Source organism: Pantherophis guttatus, chromosome 6 (assembly GCF_059756535.1).
Source record: "Pantherophis guttatus breed Tessera chromosome 6, ASM5975653v1, whole genome shotgun sequence".
Classification (NCBI taxonomy): domain Eukaryota; kingdom Metazoa; phylum Chordata; class Lepidosauria; order Squamata; family Colubridae; genus Pantherophis; species Pantherophis guttatus.
The window spans coordinates 45,671,779-45,686,529 of NC_142068.1; the positions used below are offsets into that span (position 1 = coordinate 45,671,779).

Here is a 14,751-nt window from a genome sequence, read left to right on the forward strand (position 1 = left end):
TTTAAAAGCATGATAAATCATCTTGACATTGGTATATAAAAATCTTGGGTTCATTCTTCTCCATTTGGGACAAACTGTGACACTGATAAAAGAATATCAGAATAACAAAGTTAGAAGGTACCTCGAAGGTCTTCTATTCCAACCCCCTACTCAAGCAGGTCATTCTATACCATTCAGACAAATGATGGTCAATCTCTTTATTAAAAACCTCTAGTGATGGAGCACCCACAATTTCTGAAGACAAGCATTTGTTCCACTAATTGTTTTCATTCTCAAGAAATTTCTCCTTAATTCTAGGTTGGATCTCTCCTTAATAAGTTTCCATCCATTATTTCTTGTCCTGCCTTCAGGTGCTTTGGAGAATAGGTTGATCCCCTTTTTTGTGATAACTTTGTGATCATTTGGGACATCTGAATATTACAGGTGGTTTAATTTTTCAAAAGTCTTATGTCCAAACACTGCTACTAGAGAGGGCATAAATGTCCTTGAAGGACAATGGAAAGATCAGTTACCAAGACAACGGTCACAAAAGCATCACTTAAATCTATTCCAAAAGCTAACGAGAAAATGTCTCAGACAGGCCTCTCTTTAATTTTCACAAAGATAACGTGAGAAGGGGGAAAGATATTACTATCTGCAATATTCTGTAACAATACCATTTCAATAAAAATAATTTTAGACTTATATGACATTAGTCTGATCTGCTCTTTAGGGCTGACAACTACAGATCTTACCTTGCTTCATGCCTCAACCAAATTTTATGAAGTAATTGGCTCTTCTTTTATGATCTTACTTAGGCATGTTAGCTCTTCTTTGTTAAAACAGATATGCAGAGTATCAGGGACAGAATACACTATGTCAGCAAATATAATACCTCAAAAAACTCATATTCATTACAAGTTACACATTGGGATTTATCTCAAAGAAAGAGGTTTTTAAAGTTTAAAAACTGTATTTGGTACTCAGAAATCAGAAGGCATGCTTATCACAGTGCATTTATTACCATAAATTATTTACCATAATTCAGAATTCTAGAAATGTTGGCTTTCTAGCAATAAATATTGCACTAATTCATAGTGCTTGATTGCTCGTGCTTGGCATTAAACGCCAGCAGAAGCATCTAAGCCTCAAAAACTCTTCAATGGGATGACACGCAAACCAGGATCTCTGGGTTGATGCACTGCCAATAAGAATGAGTTGGAATCATTTGTTCTCGGCTTTTGATTCCTGACTTCTTAAGAAGAGAAAAGAAAAGGGAAGTAAGTTTACGTATCATGATAAACAAATTATGAAAGAAATTTTCAGGGGCTCATTTAACTCTTCCTACTGAGAAGCTTACCATTACATACTAATAGAGCAATACATGGAAGAGTCTATTTTCAAGTCTTCTAGAACAGCGGCCCCCAACATTTTGGGCAGCAGCAACTGTTCCATGGGAAAAAAAATTCCACGAACCGGAGGCGGGGGAGGGGGGAGTTGTATATTTTTTGTGCACTACCTAGATCCCGCACATGTGCAGATGAAGCTTTGCTCACTGGCGGAACCTGGTTCCTAACAGGCTGCAGACCAGTACTGGTCCTCGGACTGGGGATTGGGAACCCGTTTTGTTCTCTATTTTTCCCCCATATTTTCATTTTTATCTTGAATTTATCTCTATTCATTTGCCATTTTTACAGTATAATTATATATTTGCTCTAACCTACAGGACACTTACAAAATACAAAGGATCTTTAATGCTGAACATTTGAAAATACTTAAAAAGCTTCAGCCTGTATATTTGAATAACCACATCAAGGAACAGAAACAAAAAGTAGTCCCCACCTGCCATCAAAAACAAATTCAACGAAGTCCTGTAGTAATCTGTGGCATCTTCAGAAAAAAAAAGTACCAATGTTGGCTAAGACACGAGATATCAGTCAAAGTTGTGAAAACTGCATCAGTCGCATCTCAAAGTTTAAGCCAGTTCATCCGGGGCAAAATGCAATAGAGAATAGTTTTTGCCCTCCTTGTAATTCCTACCTTCTTCTGTTTCTATTTAGTGCCATCCAAATTACTGCAGCTTTTCTATAGAGTAATTTTCACTTTACACCTTCCTCGACTTACGACCACCATTGAGCCCAAAATGTATGTTGCTAAGTGACAATTTTGTTAAATGAGTTTTGCCCCATTTTACAACTTTCCTTGCCACATTTGTTAAATGAATTTGGCTTCCCCATTGACTTTGCTTGTCAGAAGGTTGCAAAAGGTGATCACATGAGCCTAGGACACTACAACTGTCATAAATGTGAATCAGTTGCCAAGCATCCGGATTTTGATCACGTGACCATGCAGATTCTACAATGGTCATAAGTGTGAAAAATGGTCATAACTCACTTTTTTTAGTGTGGTTGTAACTTTGAACAGTCACTAAATGAACTCTTTTATGTCAAGGACTATCTGTAGTTAAGATGAAATTCTCTATGAAAGCATTGAAGAATCTATTTTTTTTTTCCAAATTGCTTAGCAATTAAGTAGATGCCAAATATTTAAAATATGAAAAAAGATTTGCTATCAAACATTGGACTGATTTAAAATGCCTATCCAATTGTTAGGTTTCTCAATCAATCCTTATTACAGAATATACAGATAGTTGTCTACATACAACAGTTCGTTTAGTGACCGTTCAAAGTTACAACCACATTGAAAAAAATGACTTATGACCAAAAGTTGATGGAGGTAGCAGAGATGACTAAATTGACTGCTTTGATTAAAGAAAAAAACATAATTACTTTTGTTTCTACTTGGAAACCGCTTCTGGACTTTTTGCTTGAGGTGCAAAAAAAAGAAAGAAAAAGAAAGAAACTTTGATTTTGGGTTTTGATTAAATAGGTTTGCTATTATATAAATGGGCAATTTATATTACTTTGTAAAAGTAAAAAGTTGAGGTTTAATACTATTATCTTATTCTACTGCATCAAATGAAGTCGAAAGTCAACGGCTTTTCTTTCTTTTTTCCCTCTGCCTTACACTTTTCCCTTCCCTTCTCCCTCCCTTACTTTCCCACTATTTTCTTTTGTTTTTAGTATTAGCAACCAGTAAAAAATTGATTTTTGTTTTTCACACTTATAACCACTGCAGCATCCCCGTGGTCATATGATCAAAATTCAGATATTTGGCAACCGGTTCGTATTTATGACAGTTGCAGTGTTTTGGGGTCATGTGATCCCCTTTTGCAACTTTCTAACAAGCAAAGTCAATGTGGAAGCCAGATTCACTTAACAGCCTGGTTACTAACTTAACAGCTACAATGATTCTCTTAACAACTATGGCAAGAAAAGTCATTAAAATGAGGCAAAACTCACTTAACAAATGTCTCACTTAGCAAGATAAATTTTGGGCTCAATTCTGGTCATAAGTGAAGGACTACCTGTATATGGATATATAACAATATATAATATAAGAAATTTTTCAAGCAATCTACCTACTCAACATGGTATCTCAACAAAAAATTATGAATATTCCACTATGGGATACAGTTGTAGATTTTAAAATAAAATCAAAATGAAAAATACAATCTCATTATTTTGATAACTATTTGATCAGTAACTGAAGGACAGTACTAGTTCAATTTACCAACTTATCTGAAACTAGTTAAAGATAATCTAGTGCAAGCCACATTATATATTATTAGTAGTACACATTTTTTTGAAACCTGTTTAAAATGAGATTTCCAGGTCCATTTTAAATTATTTAAAACAAATTTTCTTAGCTTTCCTGACAAAGAGAATAGACCTTAATTTATGCTTCCAAAAACCTATCATATATAGATTAATTAGGAGCCCAGCTTTTGCCAGACAATTTGGACATGTTGGCCAAATTTACAGAAGCTAACTTTCTTTTGCATTCACAACGCTATTCTAGCCAAACAACCAATGTGCATACATTGGCAAGACAATATAGAAACAAAAATAGTTTAAACATACTAACATCCTAGTCTTGGGGCATCCAGTCAAGCTACGCAAAGAGGTGTTTTTGTCCCTTGCATACTCCCAAATGTGGAAGTAGGATCAGAAACTGGATCTGGAAAAAAGGGTAAACAGCATGTTAGTTAAATTCACAGATGGCACTACTTGGGTACGGCTACAAACATTAGCAAGAACAAAATTACAAATGGATTTTGGAAGACGTGAAGGAAAATGCATATTTCACAAACATGACACTGATATGCAGAGTTCAACAGACAGTGAAAATGCTCCCAAAAAATCCCAATACAGAAGAGCAGTGAGAGATAAGAAAACGTAAGGACTAGAAATGTTTCATTTCTGAGCCACAATAAAATCACTCTCGCCTCGCTACACTGAGTAAAATTAACTATGGACACTTTCTATAGAAACCTTCATTCACTTTCATACACATGGTCCTTGTACCATAGTTACTGAACCTTTAAAGGGGGGAAACTGCATTTCCTCTCAGAAAGATGCAATAAACGTGCTTAGGAAGCAAAAGGTGCACATTCCTATTAAGGTATTTAGTTTTCTACCTAGATTTCCAGCTATATGGTAAAGACAATTTTTTTCTACACTGATTTTATTTCCATCAAGTGTAAAAAGTTAGGCCCAGAATTTACAAAAGAATAACATATTTTAGCCTTTTTTGTCAGAATAAACAATTGTTTTAATGGGAACATCAACCATAAATACTTCCAAAATAAGACTGGCGGTTCACTTGACTTTCTAACAAAATCTAACTGAAAAATTATGAAAAATTCCTCTTTGCCTGTTTTGGCAGAAAATACCCTCTGGCTACTTTGGTTTCAAACAAATAGTACAATGCAATTATATGGATTTGAATCAATGGCAGAGTTTTAGATATTATTCTAGTTAACACATATGGTTCATCTCATCACAAAAGACAATACAGCACTATAGCATAGATGGCTTTATGTATTTCTCTTCATACGGTTTTCTGCACACTATTAAAACAAACTGGGAAAATAATGTGCAACAGATAGCAAGCTTCAACACCTGTACTCAGTCTCAAAAATAAATATTTCTTGATCAACAGACCAATTACTTCTGATACTTATTCTCTATCATTTTGTAAATCCATTTTTATTCAGAATCTATTGAGAATTATTAGTTTGCAATTTTGTCTGGGATCTTTACAGTTTGCTTATACCACACATGACCCCTTCCCCTCACAAATAACCTTATATTATACAATTTAGAAGGATTGGAATTCAAACCTTCAGCATTAAATTTTCTTATCTGTGTTCGGGGTTTTCCTGATTTATCTTAATGATATGTTAAGAATGTTATGATCGTATATATATATACACAAACACACACAAATTTCCTCAGAAAAAACTGGTAAAATCCACATAAAGTAACAATATACCGCAAGGTAAAATTTTAGAATATAAATACTGAGTTCTGACAACATATTGATTATATGCCATCAAGAAGGAATTGATTCATACTGACCACATAGATAGAAATGCTAAAACTACTTGATATAACATGGGCCAACTTCAAGGCTTAAAAGATATTGTATTACTGCATACCATCTGACAGAATATTTGTTTAAACAAAGAAACATCTAACCATACAAAGGGGGGGGGGGAAGAAAGGCAATATTGTCTATTTTTAGTAGAGGGATTTGTAAGACAGGATTTTCTTTCATTATCTATAGAAAATCCTGCATGGCATTAAAATATTCAAGCAAGCTATTTATTCAGAACCATCTTTAATCTAAGAGTAAATTTATGAGATACTTTATTATGTTTAGCAGAATGTGTGCATGACTTATAAAAGGCACATTCATGTACACACTGTAGCTTTTTCCTTTGAAATACATGCATGATGGAACCCAACCCTTTTCCCAATTACCATGTTTGCGTCTACTAAAGACAAAGACACTTTTAAATACATTGGTCACTTTACATTTGATGAAATGGCAATTTATTTTTACATATATGTTGTTTCCTTAACTACAGTAAATGTCCCTGGGTGCTTAAAACATACAACTGCACATTTTATAAACTTTAAATTGCTTTAACATTATTCACTGCTTTATAAAACCATAAATATACTTGCAAGTTTGATGTTAAGAAATAAGGGAACTCTGCAAATAGGAGTTCATGAAAATAACTTGTTACTGAAGATAACAATTATGTAAACATAATTGTTTTACATTTGAGAAAGAATAGGTTATCAGCTGTCACATATCTTACATACCGAGAAATTCTTGGTTAATAAATATGCATCAACAGCAATACCACTTTTACTTTTTAGCTTCCTGTAAGCTATTTCTTTAGTATTAAAAAATCTCAGAATATAGCTTTTTTTAGTTAAGTCATTCACTTCTCAGTTATAAGACACATTTAAGGTTTCTAAAGTCCACAGTTAACTCTCTGGAATATCTCTCTTGAGGTCTTAGATTTACCATATAGTGTTTTTCTATAAATTATTCCCAGTAAAAAAGACTTCTACTTTTTTTCACTAAGACACGTCTCCCATTAGAACAGGCTACATTAGAATTTTTTAAATTACGAAGTAGATCAGCACAACACAGTCTTTTATAATCAAATCTTTAATAGTTTTACCACAAGGTTTATAAAATTGCTTACCAGACGTAAAGGAGGAAATGACTTTCATTCTTAGATAGCTGGAACAATTTCTGCAAAAATTACAATTTTCCTAATCTAATTATTTGACTAAGAACTAACATCTCACTTTTGATAAATAATCATGGAGATACAACCTTGGATAATACTCTTTTGGCAAATACTTTTATCAATGTATACAATCTTGAGGAAGTCTAATGTAAACATAAATTTATGCTCAATTTGAGATTTTGCTGCACTGTTTCCTTTATTCAATTTTTATGACTTTCAGAGATTTGCTAGCTAAACAATTCACAACAATAACTTTGACATTTTTATGTACCTTCCTAGTTGTGTGTTCACCAACACAGTACTACCAGATGCCTGGCAAAGGAACATAGGGCGCTTAACATTAATCTCATTGTCACTCTTTTGCCAGAGGCCTTTCCTGAACTTCATCTGTCCTGTATAACTGAATACTTTTCTCTGAAGACAGGATTTGTTTCATCAGTATTCTTTTCCAAATCAGATAGTGCCAGCTCTTTCAACTTCTGCTACATTACCTATAAATATGATAAAATTATACTTATAAGCAAAAGACTAAAATATTCAGTTACAAATTCAATTATGTTTCTGAGATTATAAATTTAATCTATATAACAAGATACATTATCACAATTATAGATTTTTAGCTTGTGGTTTCAAAGTCTGAAACTCAAATTTGGTAAGCTGCTATATGTACATTAAAAAAATATATACAATATCAGGCATTTTTTCTTCACCTGACACAAAATGACTACATGTTCAAACAATAGAGCTGCAAGAGATGAAAAAAAGCTCAAGATGAGCTCCAATATCTGCAAACAGGATAATCAGAAAAATTAAGTATTAAATGTACAATAATGGGTATTCAGAAAGAGATGGCCACTAAGTGCCAAATGACTGAGTGAAAATATCCATTAGAAATATTTAGAAAATATTTCTAAATATAATCTTTACTCTAGAAAGTATCTCAAATAAATTCTACAATTCTCCTGGTAGAATATCTAGTTAGTATATTAACTATAATGGAATTTTTTTCCATGAAAAAGTTATGAAAATTCATGAAAAACTTTAAGTAAATTTATTCCCTGCGTTCCAATATGTATAAATGGCATATTTTATCTGAAACTAAATCATTATTTTCTCATTTGCTATAATATCCATGCCAACATTTTAAAATTAAGGAAAAAAACTGAAAGAGTTATTCCATTGCAATAGTTATTTCACCTGATCAGGTGAAGTCAGTTAGTATGCAACATGCAAATCAAAAACAATAACATACAATCTTATTGGTACCAATCATATTCCTTTTATTATATTATAAAAGATAGATTCTGATACCTTGTTTTTTATTTGCAAATCCTCATTTCTATTTGTAGTCCTGACATACAGGCAAATATTAAGGAAATCATAATACTTATTTCTAGTTTCTAAACAGCAAATAGCTTTTACTCCAAATGTATCTTGATACAAGTAGAATAACTCATTTCTAAGCAAGTAATATCATATTTAAGAGCTATTTCTGTATCCCAAATCAAAGCATACAAGTAATGTTTAAAATATGTAGGTATGCCTTTATATATTTCAGAATGCTTAAGAACACAAGATTCATCATCTTATTTTAATGATTTTATATCACTCCAATTTAAAGATGCCATCTTCCTTCTATTTTCCCTACTTGTTACCTTAAAAAGGCTAGATTACCTGCCTTGTACAACATGTAAACAAATTGTATGGAACCTAGCCTCTGAAATAACAAGATTTCTTTTTCAGTTCTGCTACCTAAGATCAACTATGCAAACAGAACAGATAGTATTCTATACTATCAGGCTTTCCTTTCTCATAAATGAAAAAGAAATTATATACACAATTGTTTCACTTCTATGAAATAAGGATCAGAAAATACCTTAATATATTCTAGTAATTTTATGAGAGTTGGTACATGAAGTAAACAACACCTCATAAAATGGATCACTGTGAAGTTCAAACTATTAGGTACAATACTATCAAGATAAAATATCACTAACATAATTATACTTTGGACTGTCTAAAATGTTTTTGTACTTTACCTCCAAAAATAATCTGGATGACTAGGTGATTAACCTTCACAGTTTAGTCATTTCCTTCATATCTTTTGTTTACACAAGAGGGGGAAAGTACACCCAAATGGAAACTGGGGCTGCAAAGAAGGCAAGAGGAAAAGGAGTGAAGCATTTAGCATAGATAATATTTTTCCCCAGAATACATTAGGTTGCTAAAATAAAAAATTATCTCCAAGTCAAGTTCAGCTTCTGGAGACTTCATGGATACCATCCATGTAATTTTCGTGGCAGCAATATAGAGCTGCCAATGCCTTCTGGGATAGTGTTTTGATTTCCAAGTCTAGCCTACAGTCTGGAAATCCCTGGTGGTCAGCTTCTGAGCCTAAATAAGGTCAGCTAGATGTTACCATCTGCTCAGAAATTGACTGGTAAAATTACCCAAACTGCTTTATAGCTGTCCTTCCTTTGAGCCTACAACTAACTTTAATAGTTCTATTTGAACAAGAGACCATTATCAATACATCCAGAAAATCAGTTTAAGCCACAAGCCCTCTAAAACTGAAAGTACAATTAAACCCAAGAAACCTTTCAACTATCTGCCCTACAAATATGTTGGATTACAAAACAAGGGCAATACAGGCTGAAGATAAGATCTATATTCAGTACATCTGGAGAACATCACAATGAGGAACACTAAAGAATTTGTGAAAACAGATGTAATGAGAGAATATATGAGTGTTAAATCAAGTGATATAGCAGCAAAATGATTAATCTCCTAGTAAGATCCTAGTAGTCAGAGACTAATCTGTATAAACTCTATGCACAAGAGTCTCCTTAAAAGAAATGTGTTTAATACATTACATTCTTCAGGTTTTTTTAAAAACAGCACTAATATATATAATATATATTTACATTTTAAAAAAATATTAACTCTAAATTACTTTTATGACATAACCATAGTCAGATGCTTACAACTGACAATATATTCTTATAAATCATGGGCTATTTTTGTTACAATTAACCAAAATAGTTTACTGAGCAATATACTAGTGGAACAAAAAGAAATTATTTCATGTTTTGAATTCAAATATCAATATGTGGAACAAAAAGAAATTATTTCATGTTTTGAATTCAAATATCAATATGTTGTAAAAAAAAAAAAGTAAGTACACGGTTCAGAATAAATAAGCACATCACAACTGAATCATAATAAAGATCATGATTATTAAACTGAATTATGCTTGTGCTAAAATTTGGGGGTTTCAAAGTAAAACAGCAGTAAATATTTTTATGATCACAGTAAACATATTCCAGCATGTTTCCTTTGCTATTTAAGAAACAAGATCTTAGTTTCTACTACTCCTGCACATTAAACAATTATACCGGTATGCTTGAATTCTAAGATACACTTACTTGGCAATAATGTCTCTAAAACAGTGAGTGTACTTCCAATAAGCATGCAAAAGATTACATTGTAAACTTAGAACTTCCAAGTTAAGTACTGAGTTAATAACAGTACTATATTGTCTTAACCTGAAGTACTATATTGTCTTAACCTGAAGAAAAATACCTTACTCTTCAAGAAAATCAAGAGAATATATACAGCATGAATTTAAAAAGATGTTTAGGATATAATCCTGTACTAATTTACCTTGGAAAAAGACTCACTGAACTCAGCCTGGCTTAGTGCTGAACAGACTTGTACAGGATTGGATGCATTGTTAATTACTGAAAGATGCCTATATCGTTGATGCATTTTGAAATTCAATCAGATAGTAAGCCTTGTTTCCTAAATTAGTGCATCCTTCACCTTCATCTTTGTTTTATCTCTAGCAGCTAATTATGATTGCAATAACAGCTACCTTTTCAAGAAGAAAAAACCATGTACAGTACCAACATTCAAATCAGTATTTCCTTTAAAAATAGTTTAAGCCGCAGGATGTATTTTTGACCAAAATATAATTTAGATATTCAAAATATGAGTTAAGGACCATTATCTTTCGACCCTACCACCCCAAAATAAGTTGGCGCTTGTGTCTAAACTAGTGCTAAGAAAAGGCTACTCCTTAGTTACGGATTATAATTCGGCTGTCAACAGGGGAAAGCCAGGAGCAAAGCGGGATGAGGAAAAAAGGGGTGGCCATGGCGATCTGCTCGTTAAAATCTGGGGAATATGAGAGGGGCGTGGTCACCCGGAACGATTCGTCTCCACGATCATCCCCCACCAAGGGCAACTTTCTCCAAGTCGCTCAGCTTCTCATCATGGATGTGCCTCGCTCGGCGAGGGCTAATCTAAACACTTCCTTCCTTCACCCGTTCCGGCGGATACAGACCGGCCTAACCCCTTCCCCCAAACAAAGGGCCCTCTTCCTCTCCCCCAAAGGGGCGGGAGGCCAGGCCGGAGTGGGCGGGGCGGAGCCTAGGCCGCGGTTGCTCCGTGAGGCGCAAATGGGGGAGGGGTAGAGAGCGCGCGAGAAGCGACCGATCCGCGCGTGCGGGCGGGCGCGTGCAGGGCCAGCCGGCGAGCGGTTGAGCAGGTGGGAGTGAGTAGGGGGGGGGAGGGTGCGGCGCGCTGTCCCCTCGCTGCAAGGGAAGGGAAAGGGGGAGGGGGGGTCAAACAGCGGTCAGCTTCCCCTCCTCCCAGAGTCTCCTCGCTCCCCCCTCGGTCCCTCACCCACACAGCGCAGCAGCCGGTGTCGCCACGAGTCGAGCTGGTGGCGGAAGCCGCGCCTCTCGATGGAGCACTTCTGCCGCCCGCACGGACTCGCCATCTTCTGGGGGAGGGGCCCCAAGTCACCGCCGGCACGCCTCTGCCATCTGCGTCACGCTCGCGTCAACGCGCACGAGCCGCGCGGGGGCGGGGCGCAACTGCCTAAGACCGCCCGAACCACAGTGGGCGGGCTTTGGTTACATGGCAATCATAGCTGGGATAAAAGCCTCTGTTGTTGGCAGGTGGGGAATCTCTTCCCTCCTCCCCTCGCGTCTCCCGCTTGGGAGGTCCGCCGAATTCGGCCAGAGATGCGTTCCGGCCAGGCTCGGCCCACTAATAGGAGAGTTTAAATTAGGAGCGAACTCGTGCGATAAATGGATGTAAAATCTACACAAATGCGACTTTCTAAATCCAAGGGGTGCCACCAACTAGCCTGCAGGCCGTTGGACGCGGAAGTCCTTCCAAATAAACAAAATTAAGTTCAACTGCAAGAGAAAAGAGTTAAATTTGACATGAAAATAAGAGGCATTCTTTTTCAATCTTTTAAATAACAAAACGTATTTCTAATATACGTTAAAAATACTTATTTTATTTTTTATTTTTATTTTATATTGGATTTCTATACCGCCCTTCTCCCTGAGGACTCAGGGCGGTGTACAGCCAGATTAAAAAACATGCAGAACAAATATTAAAAACAATTAAAAGATATATAAATTTGGCCCAATTAAAACTCATTTACCAATTAAAAACGTTTAAAACATTTAAAAACAGTTAAAAATTTCATCTTAAGCCAGCCCGGCTTGTTTAAATAAATGGGTTTTAAGGGCGCGACGGAAGGCACTGAGGTCTTGGATTCTCCTTATCTCTGGGGGGAGCTGATTCCAGAGGGTAGGTGCCCCCACAGAGAAGGCCCTCCCCCTGGGGGTCACCAGCCTACATTGTCTGGCTGATGGCACCCCGAGGAGGCCCTCTCTGTGGGAGCGCACGGGCCGATGGGAGGTCGTTGGTAGCAGCAGGCGGTCTCGAAGATAGCTAGGCCCTATGCCATGGAGCGCTTTAAAGGTGATAACCAACACCTTGAAGCGCACCCGGAAGACAACTGGGAGCCAGTGCAGCTCGCGCAGGAGCGGTGTTACATGGGAGCGCCATGCTGCTCCCGTCACTACCCGCGCTGCTGCGTTCTGGACCAGCTGGAGCCTCCGGGTGCTCCTCAAGGGGAGCCCCATGTAGAGAGCGTTGCAATAGTCAAGGCGAGAGGTGACGAGGGCGTGAGTGACTGTGCACAGGGAATCCCGATCAAGAAAGGGCCGCAACTGGCGAATCAGGCGAACCTGACAAAAGGTCCCCCTGGTTACAGCCGTCAGATGTTCCTCCAAGGACAGCTGCATATCCAGGAGGACTCCCAGATTGCGAGCCCTCTCTGTGGGGGCCAATGACTCGCCCCCAATAGTCAGTGATGGAGTCAACTGACTATATCGGGATGCCGGGAGCCACAGCCACTCAGTCTTGGAAGGGTTGAGCTTGAGCCTGTTCCTCCCCATCCAGATCCGTACAGCCTCCAGGCACTGGGACATCACTTCAAGGGCATCGTTGGGGTGGCCTGGGGTGGAGATGTACAGCTGGGTGTCATCAGCGTACTGGTGGTATCTCACCCCAAAGCCACGGATGATCTCACCCAGCGGCTTCACATAAATGTTGAACAGGAGAGGCGAGAGGACCGATCCCTGCGGCACTCCACAAATGAGAGGCCTCGAGGTCGACCTCTGCCCCCCTGCCAACACAAACTGCGACCGGTCGGAGAGAAAGGAGGAGAACCACCGCAACACGGTGCTTCCCACCCCCAACTCTTCCAGCCGGTGCAGCATGATACCATGGTCGATGGTATCAAAAGCCGCTGAGAGGTCTAACAGGACCAGAACAGAGGAACAACCCCTGTCCCGAGCCCTCCAGAGATCATCAACCAACGCGACCAATGCCGTTTCTGTGCTGTGCCCAGACCTGAAACCCGACTGGAACGGATCTAGATAAGATGTTTCCTCCAGGAGTTGTGGAAACTGTCGTGCGACCACACTCTCAACAACCTTCGCCATAAAGCGAAGGTTGGAGACAGGACGATAGTTGGCCAATATTGCCGGCTCCAGGGACGGCTTCTTGAGGAGAGGCCTCACCACCGCCTCTTTCATTTAAACCCTACGCGATCATCTTTAGGTATGGTTGGTACAATTTCATGAGGCTCTGCAACATTGCCTTTCATTTCTTCACATTTCTTCCCACAAGTATTAAGGATATATAGGATGACTTCCTGAACCTGAATGTTCTGTATTCAAACTTGATATAATTATATTATGAAGAATGCTTCTTCAGAAAAACTATGTTGAAGAAACCACATTTTGAATATTCCAACACAACTTCTATATATTTGTAAAGTATCCCAAAATCTGTTCTTCTATCCAGAAAACAGATATTTCACTGCATTGCCATATTTCATGGCATTTTGAATGAAAAACAATTGGAAATGTACATTATTTCTATAATAGTACAATATTTATATACTAAAAAACTGGCCGAAGAAGAAAAAATGATTACACATAACAGGAAAAATCTGCCAGAAGGCAAGTAAGGCAGCAACTCGATTCCAACTCAAAGCTACATTTTCTGCTGCATCTTTCTCCCATTAAATGTGCTCTGCCTCAGATACTAAAAGATAATTAGTTCAAAATAATATGGAGGTTTACAGCTATTAAGAAACTCCCTGGATTCATTGTAACAAAAGAAAATTGAACCACCAACTATATCATTACAATGAAAATATTAGAAATATTCTAAAATCTTTCAGCTTTTGTAAAAAAAAAAATTACTGTGTCCTTTTACTGTAGGTTACATTAGGCAAGGGTTTATTCATCTTTAATTGGCGAACAACCATATTCCTTCACGAATGTTGCTTTAGTTCATTTCTTATCATTTATTTTCTAGGTAATCTAAACTCCTCTGTCACATTGAACATTTATAGACTGCTAACTTTACCCTGGCCAAAGACAACAGATGTATTATTTCACCCACTTATCATATGAAGGAACAAACTGATGAGTAACATCTTCTGCCATATACTTTCAGCACAATTAATACTTTTGTCTCCTAACAGATCTCACAGATATTGGTCGTATTTGGCAGAGTGTCATGAAAAGAGCCTGTCTCATCTGTCACTACATAATTCTGAAACCATGTAGTATGATGCAGCAATTTCTGTATAAGCTTCTTCAATAAATCTTGACAGATTTATTTTCGGACAAGAGGACCGGACTACAGTGGTTCATGCCCTTATCTGTAACCAGTTAGATTATTGCAACTCGCTGTATGAGGCTGCCTTTAAAGGA

At 37.2% G+C, this 14,751-nt stretch overlaps 1 protein-coding gene across 22 annotated transcripts in view; it reads right to left on the reverse strand.

The window, feature by feature from the left end:
• The window catches only part of LCOR (ligand dependent nuclear receptor corepressor), a 71,628-nt gene extending 60,072 nt beyond the window's left edge, over window positions 1-11,556 (reverse strand). For 3 of the 22 annotated variants that reach the window (XM_034439891.3, XM_087872805.1, XM_034439894.2), the window contains exon 1: window positions 11,342-11,464. In XM_034439891.3, the coding sequence (XP_034295782.2) occupies window positions 11,342-11,438 (97 nt within the window). In that variant the 5' untranslated portion in view covers window positions 11,439-11,464. Of the gene's footprint in view, window positions 1-3,966; window positions 4,060-6,607; window positions 7,147-8,694; window positions 8,805-10,318; window positions 11,088-11,341 lie in introns of those variants that run through there. The other 19 variants (XM_087872798.1, XM_087872809.1, XM_087872793.1 and 16 more) reach the window with 18 other exon arrangements.
• Between the last annotated feature and the right edge of the window lie 3,195 nt (window positions 11,557-14,751).